The 23046-nt window shown below is 35.4% G+C and overlaps 1 protein-coding gene across 3 annotated transcripts in view; it reads left to right on the plus strand.

Annotated features, from left to right (window-relative positions):
* Positions 1-19215, plus strand: part of LOC145680334 (annexin B10-like) — a 91897-nt gene extending 72682 nt beyond the window's left edge. For 2 of the 3 annotated variants that reach the window (XM_081750719.1, XM_081750720.1), the window contains exons 7-10: positions 2122-2295; positions 3388-3569; positions 14556-14588; positions 18931-19215. In XM_081750719.1, coding sequence (XP_081606845.1) covers positions 2122-2295; positions 3388-3569; positions 14556-14588; positions 18931-18987 — 446 coding nt within the window. In that variant the 3' untranslated portion in view covers positions 18988-19215. The remainder of the gene's footprint in view (positions 1-2121; positions 2296-3387; positions 3570-14555; positions 14589-18930) is intronic. The other variant, XM_081750721.1, reaches the window with a different exon arrangement.
* Positions 19216-23046: the final 3831 nt, after the last annotated feature.

The raw sequence follows: 23046 nt of genomic DNA on the forward strand, positions 1-23046 counted from the left end.
TTTTTCTTTGTTATCACTTCGATTTCCGTTTTTTCAGGCTCTTTTAGAATTTACCATTGCAATCCCATAAGAAAAAAAAAATCGAAATTTGACCTTTGACCCTATATCTCTTCAATCTTTAGTACAAGTGACATGCTTCTATGGCGAAACAAAACTTATGTCCTTCGTCTGAAGTTACACCAAATTGCACGGCTTTACCTCATACCACTTTTGCACAGTGAACAAATGAAATTCATATATATCTGTAGTTCTTGATAAAAAGAATTGACAAATAAATGAGTGAGTAATGAAATAAGGAAAAGAGAAATTCCAAACATATTCGTATCCAAAAACAGAACGGGTGGTTACATATGGACGTTTAAAATGAATGCCTTACACCAGTGGCGAAACTAAAGGTTTGCCCTTTCCCCCAGTAGATAGTGTGGAGTGGAACCCCTTTTCTACGTCCCACTTCACGATTTGGGAGCCCCTGATGGTTTGGGGGGCACCACGCAATGCTGGATCTGCGAGGCGCTTAATTTACGCCCCTGGCTTACACGCATCATAAATTCACTCGGTGTTGTAGAATATTAGGTGGAGAGTAACGGAGAAAATGACCCGATAATTTGGGGCGGGGGAGGAGTAGGAATCAAGTAGCCCTATGAAGCTGGATCTTGTTGAACAGAAACGAGTGTTAGCAAATAGACAAAGTACGTTGATAAAAATTATTTACACATCATAGAATCAAATCGGAGGTTTTGTTTTTTATAGAATTAGAAAATTAAGTTTTTCAAGGTAAAAGTTAATCGTTCAGGCTGGGAGTTCGAGTATACGCACTTATCATTTAAATGCTTACTCTATGAGCAGGATTCCGAGCACACACACTCTAAATGCAGAGAATTAAAAAAAGAATCTGCCATATGTACAGTTTTTTTCTTATACTTTAAATAGAAGGTTTAAAATTTTTTATTGTAGGGCATTATTTAAATACCGTCATTAGGGTAGAGAAGTAGGGATTTAAATGCCGGCTTGAGGGGGTTAATGTGGATCAGATATAGATGAACAATACTGTATTATCTTTTTGTTGTTCTTTTTCAATTCAGTGCACGTTATTAACCCCTTGCGTTCCAGGTTCATTTTCCTATGTGCGTGCTGTAATACCAGGTTTTCATTTACTGTTAAAAGAGTGTCTAAACCGTTATGTAGGGCAGAGTTATTGTATAAAGTTCAATGAATATACTTTTTTGTACAATCGCACGCACTCGTACGCACACACACACACATTCAGCTCGAGGAGAGCATTCACATTAATTTTTCTTTTTAAATATATATTTGCAGTGTTGAACATTTGGGCTGAAAAAGGAACTTTTGATGTTCTAAAGGAATTTTATGCTGCTTCATGTTGGCAACACTAACCGGAGATGACTAAGGTGCTGTCACCTGAAGAGAAACAGTAGAATTAACTCGTTCCTTACATCCACTAAACAATTTCATCATCTCCAGGATTAATAGGATTCCTAATAAAGGATAAATTTTCATGAGTCACTTGTATTTTGCAACGGAGTATTTTATGACATCACTAGATGTCAGCGAAACACAAGAGATTAAGGAAACAGCTCATTTACATGTCACTCCAATTTACCCTACTGAAGGCGTAGTTCGTTCACGTGACAATTTTTTTTCTATTTTATTCAAGGCATAGCTCATATATGAGTTAATTCGTTCTAGTTGGTCGATGACATAATTCATTTATATGTCAAATTCATTCTACTTTTCTGATAAGACGGAGGCAATGGCGGGTGTTGAGAGAAGCTACATCAGTAAAAGTTTAAATTTTATTGCCAAGGGAAGTAAAGTTTGCCTAAACTTTAGGTTAAAGTAGTAATTCTTGTATATAATTATCTGAAGGTATCTTCTTCCTTTTGCTTGTAGCGATATAAATTCCCTCAAGAGCCGCCCTTGAACGGAGTCTAGGAAACCCTCCGGAAATCAATCCGAATTCACATGATCTATTTAGCACTAGCGAAGAGATACTGAATAACTTTTAGAGAGTTTAACACTGAAAGAACGGTTTTGTTATCGGATACAAAGTGTAAATTAAAATATACGTTCGTCAATGAATTACTTTTCATTTTATTCCAGGAGAGGCCAAATTGGGAACCGATGAAGAGGTTTTCAATGATATTCTGGCCCACGAGAGCTACGCCCAGTTGAAATTAATATTTGAAGAATATAAGAATGTCGCTGGAAGGACCATCGAAGAAGCTTTGAAAGCTGAACTCTCTGGAGAATTGTTAGACGGACTACTCGCAATAGGTAATTACTTCTGTATTCACTTTTATATTATGCTATTTTCTTTTCTTTTTTCTTTTTTCTTTTTTTTCTTTTTCTTTTTTTTTTGCTAAATTTCATTCAGTCTCTCTAACTAAAACTAAATTAAAGCTAATTATCAATGCAGAAGCTATTTTGTTGTTATTTTGTTACGTAACTATAATTAATTGTTTAGATAGCTTATTATAAAACAGGTTAATTGCTAAACAGTATTCCCGGTAACAAGTAAAATACATAAATAATATTATACACTGAGAAAACCCTGTTATCCGGACAGCGGTGTATTGTGCAAATATACGGATTCCATAAGTTTACTACATAAATCTGTATGGAGCATACGTCATCCACATACTACATATGTACTGTCCTTTTCCCGCTTACATCATGCTGCTGTAGGATGTCTGACATTTAATTCTTAGGTATATTACGTATATATACTTATGTTACATACGTCAGCTGCGTCCATTTGAATGTAAGATCCTGACCACTAGCGCAAATTCCAGGGGGATGACGGGAACATTTGAGCGATTTTAGATAGGTAACATGTAACACAGATAAGATACATGTAACACAGATAGGATACATGTAACACAGATATACAAAAAAAAAGTTCTGTGTATTTTGTTACATAGAATCCAACTTTCAAAACCCCAGGATGATTGATCGTGCGAATTTTTTATGGGCGAAAATTTTGAGCGATTTTTGATAGGGAGGAGACACATTTTTCGCGAATAAAACGAAATTGTCACGGTCAGTCGTCCTAGGGTTTCAAAATTTGGATTCTATGTAACAAAATAGATCGAATCAATATCCTGGAGTCCGGTACACGGAACTTTTATATTTATTTATTGTGTGTGTGGCTCTGTTATTAATTATTTTAAATGAAATGTTCAAATACCAAAGTTCTTATCTCTAACTTAGAATTTACTTTATATCTTACATATTTTTTCTGTACATTGTTGAGTGATTATGCGACATTAATGAGATCTATTGATTAATTTATGTTTCATCTTTGGATTTTCGTTTTCGTTTTCGTTACACGCCGATACTGCAAATACATTTATTTATTTATTTCAGTGGAGTGCGTTCAAAGTCGTCCAACGTACTTTGCTAGAAGGTTGGAGAAAGCGATGGCTGGAATGGGGACAGATGATAAAACTCTGATCCGAATCATTGTCAGCCGCTGCGAAGTAGATCTAGGAACGATCAAACGAGAATACGAAAGGCTGTTTGATAAAACATTAGAAAGCGCAGTTAAGGTAAGAAAAAAATAAAAATAATAATGCTAAACTAACGGTCCACATTTCTTAACTCGTGTTATCATTCTAAATTTATGCTAATAATACAAGATTATAATGTTAACGACTTGTACTTCTAATTATGGTTTATTATACACAGATACTTTTATCAATTGTGCTGTAAATAATTACATAAAATCTTTAAAGAAAAAAAGGTTCTTTAAGTTATACGAGGAGCATTCAAAAAGTTCCCGGAATGTTGTTCTAGTTTTGGCATTTGTGAGGTAATCGCAATGAATCTTATACAGTACAGATCTTAGATTGTCTAATTATAAATTTGATAAGTATTAATACGTCTAACGAGCAATGTAGCTGAGCGATGGAGTGTGTGGTAATCAGTTGGTGCAATTTCACAGATCAAGCAACGCTCAAACTTCAAGTTCATGTGCCAATTGGGGAAAATCTTCTTGAGAGAGTTTGATAGCTTTAAAAACAGTTTAGCACTATCACATGTTTGGCTCTTCCCAAAGCTAAAAATTGGCCTTTTCCGTTTCGCCAACGCAAGAGAGATCAATACCAACGCGACGTCTGAACTTGGAAAGATATATATATATATATATATAAAAAAAAAAAAAAAAAAAAAAAAAAAAAAAAAAAAAAAAACCTCTTTGGTCGGTGTTTCCACCAATCGCAGGAGCGGTGGAACAGATGTATGTGTGTTCCGAAGGTGTCAATTTTGAAGGCGATTAAATAAGTGTGTACTTATATTGTGGTAATAAAGAGCTATACACATAGGCGCCGACACGAGGAAAACATTGGGGGGGCTCAACCACTGTAAACAGGAACAAGGAATTTGTTAGATGTAGGGTTAGTTGGTAGAAAACCAACTGATTTTATTCAGTGATGGATTTGGGCACCTTCCAGCCTGATCCCCCCCCCCCTCAAACAGCTTTCATTCGTTTTCTCCCCAGCGGCGCAAATCGAGGGGCGGGCAAGACATTCTGCCGTAGTATTTTTTCATAAGCGATGTTCAAAGTATTTATGAAATTGAAAAACAATGCTGTGGAAAATCAAGGGAGCAGAGTTGTCTTCAACATTGGGAGGTGTGTAGATTTGAGGCTTATTTTGGGGGAGTGGAGGAGATGAGACTCATATTACGGTAAATGAATCTGATTTCTAAGGTGAACCTGTTGTATATTACATATCAGGCGATGAAGTAGTGGTACATATAAGTATTACAAACCAGTGCCGTGAACACATTCTGAAATCTGAATACATACATATTTATAATTGGTATGTTTCTACTTAGGCAAAAAAAAAAAAAAAAAAAAAAAAATCAAATCAGATTATTGGGGGGACAGTCCTCCCAGTTCCAAGATTGGAGGGAACATGTCCCCCTCAGCACCCTGGGATTTGCGCCAGTGTTTCTCCCTATTTACGTTCCTCGTTTCTGTGCGCCAACAATGAACTACTGACAGCTCGTCACAATGCAGTTGCAGCCTTCCTTGCTGGTGTAGTGGATATCACGTGTGCCTTTGGTGCAGAGTCCCGAGTTCGATTCCCGGTGGGACAGCATTGAAAGACAGTGGGTCGGATTTCACCTTAAATTGTAGGTCCGCGTCTCATATAGCCGCGCTGCTGTAAAAATAGCTGAATGATAATCAACTCAATTCAAAAATATAGTTGCAACAATTCAGAAACGACAATGGCTAATAAGTCATTATAACCAATAAACTGTTTAGTCTTTTATCGCATAGAATAATAGGTTTAGTTAATTTCTCAACGGACATCGATGGAACATGACTATTTGCCCTTTAATGAGAAGTGTCCATAAAAGGAAGTGTTTTCTCCCACAACATATTTCTGCAGGGAAGGACAAAAAAAAAAAAGTTTCTTCACATTATGGGGCTGTCCGTTAAGAGATGTTTCACTGTATAAATATTGTCAATATTTGAATGATACAGTACGGCTTTCTGCACCTATATTTACTTGTAAAATAGATATAATATTAAGATATGACTAGGGTCTACCAAATTTTAAATTTCTCATTAAATTCTAATATTATGTTAATCTAAACTCACTTATGTTTAATTGACACTTTCTTCCATCCAGGTGCAAGTTTGTAGTCGGCAAACGGAGAATTACTTCTTTTTCATAGCAAAGGTTTGCCTGTGGATTTCGATGCGCATTATAAATTCGTCTGCAATAAGATCAAGATCGAGTGCTGCAGAAAGTTCTTGATGACAATTAAAAATTGCTAACGCGTTGAGCAGTTTTTGTTCCATAATAGATCGTAGATAGGACTTTAGTCGTCTTAAAGAAGAAAAGGATCTCCCCGCTGTGCAAGTGGTGGATGGTAGCTTAAAAAATAATAATAATAATAATAACGGTGGAATATGTATCCCTATTGTCAATCACGGACAGATTCATTCTGCACTTTTTCCGTTCTCACTACAAAACGATCCATTTTCCAAATTTGCAATTAACACTATTTACCAGTAAATAGTGAATGAATAAATAAAACTAAAACACTTCACTAAAACTCACATTCCTCTTCTTCTAGAGAACAAACGATAACAAGTCACCAGAATAACGTTTTCTTTTTTCTGTCAACACCAGCGATAAACTAAAACACCGACACGACACGAAATCTTTCGAACAAGAAACAAGGGATGTATACATTAATGTCTCCGTTTTCTCCACAAAATGATCAAAACCCAATATGTGAAAAATATAGAAAGAAAGAAATCAGAAGAAAGGATTTTGTGCAACCAAGGGTCATAAACCCCTATTTCTGCAAATTGGGGTCATAAACCTCTACATAAAGTAGCATGTGTATTAAGGGCTAGCAGGGGAAAGTTCAGTGGGCTTCCAGAATTCCTAGAGAAAAACTATACTTGTCCTTACATCATATACTAATAAAACGACGGTAATTCTTTTACTCTCTCTGTTTGCTTTGATACTCCATGACGACAATGCTCACCAGTCCAGTCACCAGTAAAGAATTGAAGCTGGGAGCGGGAGGGAAAAAACTTAAGAACCATATAATCTCTTTTCTCTTTTCAATAAAAATTCTGAACTAAATACTGTTCTGAAAATGAAGATGCACCTGAGTAGTCAGTTTTCAAAAAACACTAAGTCTGGAAAAACTATTTTGAAGAAATAAAAATACGAAAACAGAACTGAAACATTGAGGGGGCTCAGCCCCCTCATCGGTAACATTGGGGGGGCTGAAGGGGACTGAGCCCCCAGGTTCCGGCGCCTATGGCTATACATATACCACATTGACTTGATCCCTAGTCTTCCGTTGCAAGCGCTGCTATCGGCTGAAGGATCTCCACTCACTTTCTCTCGCTTAGCAACAGCTGAACCCTTATTGGCTCAGCACAGGGTGTGTGAGGGTGTGAGCTTTAGTTCGCATTTTTGCCACGGCTCAAGACATTTTGGCAGCACAAAATACAAAAGAATTCCGAGAACTTTTTGGCTGCCCGTCATACTATAGTTTGAGCAATAATTGACAGTGAACTTAATCCCTGTCCCTGAGTTTTACTAAATGACGGGCAAACAAAATTAGAATTTCCAGATATTATAAGCTCATATTTGGAATATGCTCTAAAATGAACAAACAGTTGTTTTCAGGACATTTTTTAATAGATCAGAAATCTTGTGCCTGACAACTGTGATGTAATATGAGCTTCCGGATTCACATGTTTAAAAAAATGCATTGGAAGTTTTTGTCTCTATTTTTTTAACCCTTTCACTTCGACTGTCGCGGCAGCTCTGACAACCTAAATATTGCATTGAGTTTGCTCTTGCATGTCGGGTGAGACCCGCAAAAAAATAAATAAATAAATAAATAAATAAATAAATAAAATAAAATAAAATAAAAAAATCCATTCACATAGCTCGTGTGTTGGAGCTACCACCGTGATATTTCTTTTATTATAAGCTTCTGTGTAATCTATCGAGAACTCGAGGGTAGGGTAGAAGAACAGAGAAATACGAGTACATAGAGCAGAGAAAGTGGAAAGAGTTAAAAGTTCTTCATTACATTTATGAGTAAGCAACTAGCCAGGTTTTTAAGGGTGAACTTTATTATTTTATTAAATTATTACATAGAATTTCTTTAAGACATGTTTCTAGAGGAGCACGCCACCACCCCCCACCCCGAGCTCTGAACGTGCGAAGTCTATTATATAGGCCTAATAAATAGAATAGTACCAACAGTGCTCCCGGAATACTAAGTATGCCCTCTCGGAAATTTGTTTCTGAAAGAAACACTAATTACATATAATATTTCTGATCATAATGTTTTAATACTTTCTTAACTATATGTAGAAGGAATGAAGATATTCCTTATACACTATCAAAAGGTTTAATTTTTCTCCAAGATTGAATTACTCGTTAAGAAGCTTTTATCGTTATATGTAAAACCCAGTGCTCGAACCCTGTTATGGTTATAATAATGGGTCGCCATGGTTTGAATGTTTAACATAGTTCCACGATATGAAAGGAACTTACTTATTCTTTCTAAACAAGTGTCGTGGCTTTTTTTCTGTGACTGTATCCTAGCTTTTTCTCAGTGTTAACCCCTTTTGGACGAATGCTGCGAACTACCGACGTATGTGCTTCTGAGAGCCGGTGTGTAGCGATTACCGTAAATACCGCTACAAGTCAACTTACCCTTGCTTACTCTGCCATCTGTTGTCGATTTTATCTACTTCTGTGAGCATGAGGACATTGACGGCAACAGAACAACGTGTTCCTCTGTTTCTGTTGGTTTTGTTTTGTTCTACTGGAAAACAGTGATTTTATAATATAAAATAGGTCTGACATCAATGACTGTTTCTAGAGTTCATTGACGGAGTGGTACCTATTTTGAACCAAACTATTCTCGAGGTATTACAGCATTGTAGCTAGTCGCTTTTCCGCAACATACCTTATTTCATATGCTATATATGCGTTTTAAAAAATAATTTGCGTGATTTCGTCCTTAAGGGTTTTCCTTCTTTATTTTTAAGCATCATTTTACTACAAATAAAAAAAAAATATATTAACCCTTTCTGCGATCTGAAACGTAACGCATTACAATTTTGCTTTCATTTTATCTTAATTAACACATCTTGTATAGGAAGAAAACGTGACAACTACAACGAGTTAGGTTAGGTTAGGGCGTGACAATTCCAATCCAGTGAAACAAAATCGAATCCAAGGCAAAATAAATTACAGTGGAAATTGAATTTAGAAATCTAGAAGTTACTAAATGGAATGTTTATAATTATTGCCATTTGTGAAGTTATCCGTAATATTTTTTCCCTAGAAATCTGTACACATGTATATTTAATTCTAAATTTATCACTCTTGTAGAAAATTTGAAGATATTCACAAACTGTAATTTTTGTATCTATTTTTTGTTTTGTATCTATCTTTGTTTGCCAGTGTCATATTTAAAATTCAGGTAAAGTCTACCTATTTACCGTAAAATTATTAATTAGTTACTATTATTCTTAAATAGGGCGAGTTTCTTGATTGGAAGCAGTATTGGAAGGTAGTTGAGTAAATACATGATAATTTAATAACTTTTCACTTTCGGTTTCTAGTGGTTGAGGGTTATGGGTTTGTTTCACGTCATTTATTAAACAACAATTCACGGGATTGGTGGTAGCATTTTTAAAGTATTTACTGTTTTGTTAAATTGTAAATAGTATTTTTTTACTTTTGTGACACACTTTCTTCTATGAGTAGTTTTGTAAAGGACAGTCATGCTTAGATTTACCAGTTATTGCACTTTCATACACAAACGTTATGTATTAAGATGAGCATGGACAATAGCAAATAATATTGAACTAGAAATCATATTCGCTACAATTGGACTAAAACTAAATAAAGAAATTGTCCATTATTATGTAAAGCAATCATAAATACAAATGAAATAAAGGAATTGTTCATTATCTATGAAAAACAAACACAAACTAAATAAACGAATTGTTCATTACCTATGTAAAAAAAACTAAACAAACGAATTGTTCATTATGTATGAAAAACAATCATAAAGACAAACTAAATAAACGATTAAGTTATTATCTACGAAAAACTCATAAATACAAAGTAAATGAGCGATTGTATGTTATGTGTGAAAACAACCATAAACTTAAACTAAAGAAACGAAACTATATAAACTAAATAAACTATATTAAACTGTAGCACATATGGACGTATGCTCTCATGGGATAAAGTGGGGTAATAGTGCACACTCAGATTTTTTATTCTTAAGATTCGATTATCTTTGACGTTCTATTTTTATAGTGGTATCTTTCTTACATGTCTAATTAAATAAAGCACATTTCTGGTTATAGTGAACACAAAATATGGTTTCTATTGGTCATGCATATTTGAACTATATTTTACCCTTAGGCCATATTTTTGGGCCTAAAGTGATACAAAAGCATATTTTTGGTCTCATACGAGGTGTTCAAAAAGTATCGAACTTTTGGTTGGCCAAAACGAAACACCAATCTACTTCAAATGAGTCTCCTTGGTAATGCACACACTTCTCCTAGCACTCCCACCATTGTTGGAAATACGTGTGGAACGCAGTCTTTGAAATGGTGAGCAACCGTGCCGATATATTCCGCATGATGTCTTCTCTTGACTCAAATCAGGTCCCTTTTAGTGGTATTTTCAGCTGGGGAAATGACAAAAATAAAAAATCACACGGAGCCATGTCGGGTGAGTAGAGAGCCTGACGACACACAGGAATGTTGTGTTTGGCGGTGAAACAAGGTGACCAGACGTCCCGTTTTAGCCGGGATAGTCCCTTATTTTCAACCGTTGTCCCGTTTTTTTCTGATTCTCAAACGGGACGCCTAAATGTCCCGTTTTCAAGCAAACATGAACCAGGTGTCCCGTAATTATTATTCAAAATATAAATGGTCAATGCTAATTCTACACTCTTCCGTACCAATACATTGGGAAGGTTCAGCCGTGCCTAGAACTGCTGAATATTCAAATGAAAATTGAGTGTTCTGTGGTTCAAGTGGGAATTCAGTGGGAATTCTGAGTGTTGAAGTAGTTGAAAGTATTGTTGGGTAGTACTTAAATTAGAAACGCTGTGTTATCATTCTTACTTGTGTATTTTGTAAATTAAAAACACTGCTGAGTCCCAAAATGCAATGTGGAAGTCCCTCCCCCCCCCCCCGTCGCCGATTCGTATGCGTCCCGTTTTGGAAAGTAAAAGTTCTGGTCACCTTGCGGTGAAAGCCTGAATCAAATGTTGCGGACTCTTTCCTCATGTCCAAATTCTCGTTCAAAATCGAATGTACTAATCTAATTGAATGGTTTACTCTTGAGTATCGCCAAGCTTTTGACAAAATTTGATGCATTATCGCTGCTCAAATGTTTCTGTCATTTTACAAAACAACTGAAATCCGAGGAGCGCTCACTACACGTCTCCACTCGTTGGCCGACTGCCAGCAAGTGACGCTTTTTACGGGCGAGAAAAAAAAATCACGACTGCGCGTAAGTGTCTCCTCTACATCTACGCTGAAAAAAAGTCTTCCGCGTTTCAGTGGTTTACGTGCGAAAAATGATTCGATACTTTTTCAACATACCTCGTATTTCAGGCGAATTTCACTTATTTGCTTAGAAATGTATTTGCCAGTATAGGCAGCGAGGTTATTTTTTATTTATTATTTATTTATTTATTTATTTTTTGTTAGAAATATTTAGCTGTATATTACAAGTTTCGAAGGAATCAGTGTTGAAAGGATGGGGTCAAAGTGACATGAGGTAGCATCAATCACTTCGAAAAGAGAAATTGCTACCTTACCTTCTCTCTGTCTCTGTCTCTTTCCTTGTTCTCCCTTGCAAAGATAGCTCAACTTTAACTTCTTTCGTAGCATATTGGTGGAAAATATTTCCATCCGTATCTGAAAGTTAGAAACTCAGTGTACAACATCCTCCCCGGTTACGTTGCCATACTCTCATTCAAGAATACATATTTTGTACTGTAAATTTAAAAAGAATATATTTTCATTCAAAGATAACTAAAACTGCATTCTTAGGCGGGTAAATTTTCAAAACTTTCAGGAGAAGGACGCACGGACCCCTCTCCACCAAACCTAAGTAGAATTTCATACCCCGAGATCCCCTGGTCTTGAACAGTAAGAGCATCCTTACTGATCTTCAAACCCCGGCATCCTTGGCAGGGACATTTCTGTGTCATCACACAAAAAGCATCAAGGATCCCAGACATTTCTTATCGGTTTGCGTCATTTAAACACATATTTCAGAAATGAACTGCGTCCTGGAAATCGGCAGAATTACATTTCCATTGATAAGAAACTGTAGAAAATAGAAGTGTCTTCTCTCTAGTGAAGCATCCCTTAACTGTTTCTTTGAAAGATATATGAATTAGATTCTCGAAAATAGTGCTGAAGAATTAATAGTTTTTCTTACGTACTGGATATAATTAGACGTGGAAAGAGAATTTTAGCCACCGTTTCTAGGAATCTGAAGAACCGGTTCGATCGAAACGTCTGAATGATAATACTGCTTGTAGGTATGGTACCTATCTACAAGGGAAGAAGTTCGGTTTGTATGCAAACCATATCACTTCAATGGTGACAATATGGAACCATTAATAATGATTCCCAAGTCAGACTAATTTTTAATCTCTCTTATTTTACTAAAAAGCCCTATTCAAAGCATATCAACCAGCTTATATATATATATATATATATATATATATATATATATATATATATATATATATATATATATATATATATATATATATATATATATACATATGATTTTCAGGGTGTTTTCCCATAGTCTTACGTTTTTTGAGTCCCAGTTCTGGATATTTAGGAGGCTTAAAAAGGATGATGCCGTTCGCCCTACTGTTCGCTCTTACGTTTCTTGTAAATTCTTTTTCTTGATCATTTTTTTAAAGTCCTGTTTAACCACACAGTAACGACATCTCCCACGTAAAAGACTCAATACATTTTAGACTATCCGCTAGTAAAAAGTTTGTATACCAAGTGTCATCTGGCTAACTTGAGAACCACGTGAGATACTGCATTTCTGACAAATAAAAAAAAGAAGAAAGAATCCCTCCTCATTCTCAGGATACATATTTTAATGAAAGTGACATGATAAAAAAAAAAAAAAAAAAAAAACTGGACCGAGCCAATTTCTAAGTGCAGTGGCTCAATAGAACAATATTCACATCTAGTACGTGGGGTTCCTGGTTCGAACTCAGCTCGCGTCAAGTGGGCTTTATGGTGGACAAACACCGTATGAACAAACACCATTCAACAATTTCATTCATTCTCATTATTAGCACTTCCTTTAGCCTACACGTCGTATGTGTAGGATGTAAAACTGAAAGATTTGTTTCGTGTTTAAAAAAAAATAATTAAAAACGGAGACTTGGAGTGGATATCCATGGAGGACAAATAATATTCAGTTCTATATATACTCATATTCAGAACTATTTCCTAACTTACCTATCTTCATAGGCTTTGTGGCTGAGTGGAGTCAGTGGGTGTAGCTGAGTGATCTGAGGCGTTCGGTTGATGATCGTGTGGTGAAGTCCATTAGGGATTCGAGTCCCTCTGTAGTAGCAAGGGTGGGATTTTAACTGTGTTTCTGTGTTCGTGTCCCTGTCGTGTCTAGTAGTTCTGGAAAGTGGTTCAAGTAGAAAATAAGTCAGGAAGTTTGAAAAAAACTGGTAGAACGCTTATCTCTGGTGCATGTGGTCCCTGATTCCATCCCTGAGCAAGTAAGTTTGTGGTCGACAATATTGTGCCTTTGGGTTTTCTCGGGGTACTTTAATTTCCTCCCACTTCCTATTTCCACCAATTCTTCCTTTATCATTCACTTGCCTTAATAATGGTCTCCCTTAGCCTAAAGGTCATAATGATGAGACGTAAACTCAAAGCTTTCATTTTCATTTCATATCTTCATAATTTTCCTGTTAATATCATTGATGTGCTGATGTGTCTAAAATTTTCAAATAATGACATTACAAAGTAAGATAATTATTTCCAGTAATATAACTTATCAAATCAAATGCTGAAAATCCTGTTTCTTTTTTTTAAGCGGTTATTTTATTCCAGCTTGAATATTGTATTTATTCCTATATGCTTCTTTTTATTTTGTTTTATTTATTTATTACTAGCAGCGTTCACCCCGCTTCGCTGCGGTCACCCCGGAACGCAATAAACTTTGTTACTTAGATAATTTTTACTTTTTCGCTTTCAAGTGATATGATAAAAACCATAGAAGATTGCAGTAAATCTTAACATTATATCGCCTGTCATTTATGTTAACCCGCCCCGCTTCGCTGCGGTCATCCCGGTGCTGGCATATTGTAAAAGTGTCTGTAAAAATAAGCAAATCAATTAAAAAATTTTAAACAGAAGATTCAAGCTATTTTCCGCTGTATATCGCCTGTCATTTATGTTAACCCGCCGAGTGACACGGTCATGCGGGTTGCATATAAATACGTTTATTTTTACCTATGATGAACTAATAACAAAGGATTTGTACGTTATGGACACTTGAATGGTCAATTATCTCAAGACACTGGTAATTAAAAATTAAAGTGATATGATAAAAACCATCTAGGGTCCAAATCCTAATAACCCCCCAAAAATGAAAGAAATTGGTTCAGCCGTATTAGCGTGATGAGCGGACAAAGGATTTTGTACGTTCTCTTTTATATATATAGATAGATATTTTTATTTTTTGTTTTATTTATTATATTTTTATTTTTTTGTTTTATTTATTATATTTTTAATTTTCTTGTTTTATTTATTTATTTATTATATTTTAATTTTTGGTTTATTTATTTATTATATTTTTAATTTTTTGTAAATTTATTTTTTATATTTTTAATTTTTTCTAAATTTATTTTTTATAATTCTCCTTTATGTATTTCTCTTTTTTATTTTTAGAATTTATTTTATTTTTATTTTGTATTTTGTTCCAATCCTATAGGGCGAGTCCATCTACTCAAACGGATATTGGCAGGTAGAAATATTCTTTTTTTTTTTTTTTAATAATATGTAATACACCTATGTCTTCGCTTGTTGATTCTATCCCTTGTATATGCAGAGGCTTTTGGTGAATTTTACTTAGAAAAATTGGTGATGGTTCTTCTCATTCTTTCTTTCTTAAGAAGAGGTCTCAGCGAACGTGTTTACATTATAATTTTTAATTATTCCAATCGAATCAGAAGTTCTATCGATCTTTGGTGTACAGAATGATCTGAGGAGTCATTTACGAGATATAGACGAAGGTGATTCCACACAGTATTTCTATTTTCTACCGGTAACAATCAGCAACGAGCAAATAAGGAAAATGGCGTTGACTGGAGAAATAAGCAGCACCGCAACTTAGATCTTTTTCTGGGGCATTAATACGCGTATTTGGGCCCCATAGAAAAAGTTGTTTTTAATTCTTTGGCCCCCTCTTTCCCTCTCTCTCCTACTGTTTATAGGCCCCCGGAGCCTGTGGGCCCTCCCGCACGGCAAGGCCTGCGGGCCGTTAGTTATGCCTCTGGGCCCGTTCCATACATAACAAATTAATTAAGGGAACAATATTGACAAATCTCAAAGCAAGCCATAGGAATAAATATTATTTCTACGGCCTCTAGTAGTAGACATTTTTTACTGAAATGGGCCCACGACTCATTTTTTGTTTTATTGACCTTTTGTGTGCTGTTTTGTTTATGTAATGTAGTGAACCTGTTTGATGCTTCATTTATAATTTCATGTTCGTATCGTATATGGAATAAGAAAATTTTGTTTTAAAATGGGCCCTCCTCAAACGACGGGGAGTTTCCCTGGAGGGGCAGTTTCCCCCTGCCCCCCCACAAGTTACGGCCCTGTAAACAACTCTATGATTAGTGTGTAACAGCATTTACATACCAAATATCGCAGAAATATACCTACGGAGAAGGCCGTTCGTAAATGGTAAATGGTAATATTTCAGAGATTCGGGTTGCATCTGTAAACGAAAGTCAACAAAAATTACGGACTTGTTTACATGACAATCAAGCACACACAAAAATTTCTGTTCTCCAGTCAACGCCATTTTTCTTAACTGCTTGCTTCTTACATACAGCAGTAGAAAGTGGAAACACTGCGTGTGGAAACTGAACTTTGAGAATTAGCCTTTCGAAACATGTCTCACAATAACATGTACCGGTATTTAGTAGATTTCACAGAATAAATTTCTGAAATCGGATAATCGGATCCATATTGACTTGTTCTGTATAAATGAAGCGTAAACTAGGTTTACTATATATATATATATATATATATATATATATATATATATATATATATATGTATGTATATATATATATATATGGCGTATTTACGATTTTGTTTCGGGGTGGCTTTGCTAACTTTTGGGGAGGGGCTTTGCCTGAAAATGTGAAAATTATGCAAGATATTTCATATACTTTACTGTAGTAAGTAAGATGTAGGGGGGGGCTTCAGCCCGGAAGCCCCCTAAATACGCCACTGTAATATATATATACAGTATATATATATATATATATATATATATATATATATATATATATAGAGAGAGAGAGAGAGAGAGAGAGAGAGAGATGTATATTCAGAGCAAATTTGAGTAACATTTCTACTATTAGCATTTCCAGAACTTATATTTCTTAAGTTGTGTCAAACATTGTTTCCTCAATTTAACATGTAAAGTATGGGAATGATCCACCATACAATTTCCAAAAGAAATGAAAACTATTTAAAGTGCTGCTGCTCTTCAATCATTTGATTAAAATATATGTCCTAACGACGAATCACAGATGTAGTCTGAACTGTTTATTTGAGGTAAATATCAACTGGCATTTATTTTCATCTGGTGAGAAAACCACTCTCTGTAATGCAACCAATTTGATAGATTGTGGTATTCTCAAGTACGACGTCACAGTCTCCGTATATGTTCAGAAAGCAGACTTCGGTGCCCAGTCAATCAGAAGGCAGTACGCTTTTGAACAAGGTCGTGTGAAAGTGCAACATATAAATCATAAAATTGCGAAAGATTTTCTTTTGGGAATTTAAACTGTAATATTCTACACATCGAGCAGTGAAAAACATTTAAAATGTATTTGGGTCAGGAGTGATAAATGACCGCACCATACGTCGTTGATTTGTGAAATTTCGTGCCCGTGACACAACATTAAAACACCGTGGAGAGCTTCTCAGTAACACCGTAGAAGTGAGCCCTCACAGAAGTGTTCTTGAAATTTCAGACGAGTAAAGGATACGCAATGCCATATCGTACAGTGGCTCCGAAATTTGTTAAAAAATGATAACCACATGAAATAACACCAACTAACAGGGATTGTTACCTGTGGATCTGGAGTTTTCTGTGTGTAAGGAATAACCGGAATGGTTTTCAGCATCAGATTTTCTCTTCTAATGGAAAACGAATCTGTTACGGTAATCGCAAACGGTTTAAGATAGGTCAACATTCAAGGTGATGCCCGAAAGTATCCTCCACCCTCAGATATTGATGGGATAGGGTCTATGATAGAAGTAATCCATCATGTATTTCTCTCCTCGAGGCGAAACCATCCTTACGGGTATCTACATTGTTGACCTCAAACTTGTCCGCAACGCCCAACAATGGTCAATAGACATAATGTCCTTATGTTGCACAACAATGTACTCAGGATGGTGAAGATGCAGAGTCTCCATGTGTCTCCAGAGTCTTTCTTCATTCACTATATTCTTTTGGTGTCTGTTTAACTGTATACCTCGTCCATCTCGACCAATCCTTGACAAACCTTGTCCGACATCTCGACCACTCCTTGACAGGCCTTGTCCGACATCTCGACCACTCCTTAACAGACATCATCCGATATCTTGCCCACTTTTTGAAAGACCTCGTCCGGCATCTTGACCACTCCTTGGCAGACCTCGTCTGGAATCTCGACCACTCCTTGGTAAAGAACTTCCCTTAATGCAATTTGCCTTGAAACATTGAGATTTTCTTCGTGCGAACCCTATAGAATGTTATTTAAACTTAAAATTTTGATAATTTTCTTTGGTTTACCGAATACCTTAAATACTGTTAAAAATCTGCGTATACCTTAAATACTAATCTGCAGAGACTTCTTCTTAACTTTTCTGTTAGTTCTCTTTGAGTGAAATTAATTCTATTTTTATTTACTGATTCATAAACTATTTTATAAGATACCCCAATACGTTTCTATATACTAGTAAATCTATCATATTCTGACTACTAATGAATTTCTTAAACTACAAAATCGGTTTATGGACGATTGGATTATTGACGCCGCCAGACCGAAGTGAATCAGGGTAATAAACTTTACTTGAATATTTAGAGATATGACATACATATATTACAGAGATATGCCATTAAAAAAGTTACTTTTCATATGATGTAGAAATATAAACAATTTTGTATTTGAATAAAACATTACATGTCTACATTGTATAGCAGGATACCACCTAGTCGACTTACTAGTTATAAGTAAAATCATAATCTTCTGCACGAAACAAAGAGGTCAGTCCAATTTCAGTAGGTAATAAATATCCATTTTTTTTATTTTAGCTCCATCAAGGATATAGATATTCAATATGAAGGTTTATATTTGAAACCCACATTAACAACATAATAAGAAGCAAACAGGGACTTCGGAGAATCATTCTGAGAATTAGCAAAGGCTAGTTTCATCAAGAGAAAAATTACATAAACACATTTGTTTTAAATTTGAAAATAGAAGCCAGACACACAAACTAAATAAAATCGAGTCCACATATCTAAAATATCTTATTTAGAAAGAAACAAACATTTTTTTTTTCTAGAACTGGAAACTGTAATTCATTTAGTACGTAGGAATCTTGAAATAATAATCTTAAGTAAAATGAATTTTACATGATATGATAGACATTCTTACACAAAATAGTAGTTTAATAATGAACTGCCATGGTAACAACTAGCTTTCCAGTTTTCAAGTAAACGTGCTGAATAGATCATTCACAGAAAGTAAGATAAGAAAGGGAAGCAAGGTACTGACAGAAATAAACTACATTCGTAATATATGTTGAGCGAGGAAGGGAACGCAAGTTGCTGGCAGAAATACGTCACATTCAGACTGTCAAGAACAGGTTTATCTTGGATCTTTTCTTTCTATTGCAACCGGAAGGGATATATCTTCCACTTCCGGTTTTAATATCGAGATCCCATAGTTCGAAAGTCTACTGTAGTTTTACAACAAATGTGAAATTTAACTTATTTATGTATTATTATTACAGTGTTATTATTATTGTAATATTTTTTTTACAACATTGATTTCGTTGTTCTTTTGTTACAGAGTGAAACATCCGGTGACTATAAGAGGGCGCTGGTGGCGTTGATTGGAGGACCCTGAATTAGAAGAAGTTCACCACACTATAGTGATGCCTTTTGTTCGATACTAATTCCCTCTCTCGTATATTATGTGTCTTATTATTACTCAAGAGAAAGAAATACGTGTCACATGTACTCTTATTTATGCTTTTTTATAAATATAGTAACTTATAAATGAAGAGGGAATCCAAAGACTATTGCCAAAGAAACATGTAAAAGTCTATTTTATAAAAGATGATTTGAAATATTATTTGTTATTTTTTATTGTTATTATTGTCTGAATTCCTGAAATGCACTCTTAAATTTGAGGGGTCTAATGCGAGAGGAAGCTATGCCACTTCGACAAGAAATGGAAATAAATTGAGTTTTCTAAAGGGGGCGCGGTGGCTCAGTGGCCGGTGGGTGTAGCCGAGCGGTCTGAGGCGTCAGGCTGATTATCGTGAGGTGAAGCCCAATGGGGGTTCGAGTCCCTCTGTAGTAGCCAGGGTGAAATTTTGACTGTCCTCGATGTTTCTGTGTTCGTGTCCCTGTCGTGTCTAGTAGTCCTGAAAAGTGGTTGAAGTAGAAAATAAGTCAGGAAGTTTTTTAAAAGAAAAAAGTGGTAGAGCGTTCACCTCCGGTGCTTGGGGTCCCTGGTTCGATCCCAGCTCGCGCCGTGTGGACTTTGTGGTGGACAAACACCGTGCTCGTGGGTTTTCTCGGGGTTCTCCCGTTTCCTCCCACTTTCTTCATTCCACCATTTCACTCATTTCTCATTATCACTGTCTCTTTTAGCCTAATCGGCATAATCGTGGGACGTTAAACTTAAAAATTTCATTTTTTTGAGTTTTCTAAAACATCGTGTTGTATCATAATATGGCTAAAATTAAGTTATCGTGGCTCCGTATTTTACAAATTTGGGTTTAAAATGTAGATTTGGATTAGCTGTATTCAATGGCACCACTTTTGATTTCTGGAACCGACCACTTCAAGGTCAAATTAGGGGTCAAAAATAAAAAGTAAGACCATTTGGGCATCGCTGACCAGTGTTCGACTGCGACGAAATGGATGTCATTCGATTCGTATCCACACGTACTCCCATGCGCAAAAAATATTGCGCGTATACTGTAACTCACGATTTTTCGCAATTATTCCATTTTCCTTATGTTTATGGGTAAAATTCAGTTATTAGTATGTGGAGATAATAGAAAGCAATCCATCTAAGGAGATATTTCTAAAAAATATAATAAAATAATAAAAATATAAGCAAAAAACAAAATTATGTTCGGTTTTGTGTATACTGGCAATAATGTTTTCGAGGGATTTTTTGCAGTAGCACAGCACGATTGCAGAGGGAATAACTTTAGTTGAATCAAGGAACTGGAAAGTGGACTAATATATTGCATTTATTGGTTTAAATCTAGGGTGTAAATTGTCTACCAAATATAAATTAGCTTCTGTAACCAAGATGTTATACGGAAGTATAGAAACAAAGAGAAAAACTGTTGTCTTAAGTTTGGAAGTGACATGCTCTATAGCCATGAGCATTTATTTGTTAAGAAAAAGACAGGCAACGAAAGGTAGTCTGTGTGGTCAAGTGGGTAGAGTGGCGGACTAGTAATTCCTATATTTTTTGACACCAGATCGAATCCCATGCGATCCCATCCAATTTTTTCTTTAAAAAACATTGTAGAAAGTGTATAATTTTTATGTTAATAAGAACCGAAACAATATAATAATGAAATAACTTTTTGTTTTTTCTGATGACGTATTTATTTAGAATTAGTGTATGCTGTTGTATAGCTTCTTTTATCATCCTCTTTTCTTGAAAAAAAAATTGTCTCCAATAAAGTATGAAAAATATATATAGACAGAAACAGACATCTTAGTATCAAACGTGATTAATCGTGATGAATTAAACAAGTTTCCCGTTGTTAAAAAAGAAAACTATAGAAAATTATTGAATTTGGTCTTTAGGTTTTTAGCATGCTATATATATTCTTTATAAGACTATACTTTATAAGGGAAGATGTGCGATCATACCCACAAATTTAGCTAGTGAGTGAAAGATGTTTTCGGCACAAATATTTTACAGGTTTAGGTGCATGAAACACCAATACGCCATGGTCTCGACCTTCGTTTATTCCACATTATTATCCGACATATCATAGCAGGTAAAAAGCAGCATCAATTGGCAAGAAGAACTGCAAGTTGTGGTCTGTTTTCGATGCTCTGGACTCGATCGCCTAGCACGCCCGTCTATACCATGACTCATACGTCTATCATTCAGTGCAGGCACGTATCCAGCTTTTCTTTTCGGAGGGGGCCCAACACGAATTCTCGTAAGCATGTAATTCTAATGTTTCAAAAATATCAATAATAATAATAATAATAATAATAATAATAATAATAATAATAATAATAATAATAATAATAATAATAATGCAACAGTTCTGTATTTCTCTTAAACGTTTCTTACTTTTCATTTATGAACCGGTCAAACTGCATTGTAACACAAACGAAATCAAAAAATATTTTCTAGAGACATGTAAGGAAAACTGTCTGCTACGTATATCACATAAAAAAATAGCAAATGGCTATGAGTGTATCGTTCTAATACAGTAATGTTATAAACAAAACGGAAACGAAATTATAATCCCATTTAAAAGTGTGCTTTAATTCCACCTGGTTTCAATGGCATTACGGTATATTCTTACAAGTAACACTCCGATTTTGATAAAATTTGGCAGGTAGATACTACACATAAAATAAACGAATACATGTTTCTTTTTTTCTGCGGAAAAACGATTTTAGGGGGCAAAAGCCCCCACCCAAAATTTTGAAAATTGACGCCCGAAAGGCAAAAACAAGTGGACCAAAGTGAACGAAATTGTGCACAGATATGGCAGACGTAAAATGAAGGAATACGTGTTTTGTATTTTCCTGGAAAAAACGGTTAGGTGGGGCACAGACTCCTCCAAACCTTTGATCACGAAATATCAAAAGTGCTAATAACAGTATGTCAGAAGTGCCCAAATTTACATGAAGAATTGGAACGACACATTGTGTAGGGACAATACACAAAAAACAAACGAATACGGTTTTTTTCTGCGAAAAAATGGTTTTAGAGGGAAGAATTCCCCACCCAAAATTTTGAAATTTAAGGCCAAAAAGGCAACAAGAAGTGCACCGAATTGGATGAAATCGTGCACACATATTCTAGACGTAAATTGAGGTAATTGTGTTTCGTATTTTCCTGAAAAAAAAAAGCGGTTGAGTGGGGCACGGATCTTCTTAGTTGGTTATTACGAAATATCAAAAGTGCAAATAAGTATACGTCAGAAGTTCCTAAAAGTATGGAGAATTGCAACGAAACTTCGTATAGGGACAATTTGCAAAACATTAAATGAAATGTGTTTTAATTTGTACGGAAAAACAGTGTTGGAGCCTAGAGCCACTCCGAAAAAAAAAAAATATTACCGTAAAAGTGCAGGAAGGAGTGGACCGAAGCAAATGAAATTGTGTGTAGATATTGTATAGACAGTATGTAAAATAAGGACTTTCGTGTTTTTAAGATGTCCCTATCAATTTTGGCACATCAACAGCAAACAGGAAATTAATCGGCACGTGTTTTTGTTTATGCGGAAAATCATTGTAAGGGTTAAAGTTGCCTCGTGAAATACTATAAAATACGCTATACTGTTTGTGATTGTTGTTGATCTGCCAAATTTGAATAAATCTGATGGAGACACTTGTGAAACAGGAGAGGCTTTATTTATCATATCCAATATCTATAGACAATTTCATTGGCTTCGGTCCACTCCTTCCGACACTCAACACCACGGTCCACTCAACAGTATTTTTCTTTTCAGGAAAATACGAAACACGTATTCCCTCATCTTACCTCTACAACATCTGTGAACAATTTCATTCAGTTCGGTCGATTTCTTCTTCCCTTTCGGGCGTCAAATTTCAAAATTCTGGGTAGGACCTTTTGCCCCCGAAGACCGTTTTTTTTTCACAGGAAATAAAAAAAGCCGTATTTGTTTATTTTTTGCTTATTGTCCTAACACAAAGTTTTGTTCCAATTCTTCATGTAAAT

The sequence above is a fragment of the Thermobia domestica genome, chromosome 3 (genome assembly GCF_964235325.1).
Source record: "Thermobia domestica chromosome 3, izTheDome1.hap1.1, whole genome shotgun sequence".
NCBI classification, from domain to species: Eukaryota; Metazoa; Arthropoda; class Insecta; order Zygentoma; family Lepismatidae; genus Thermobia; species Thermobia domestica.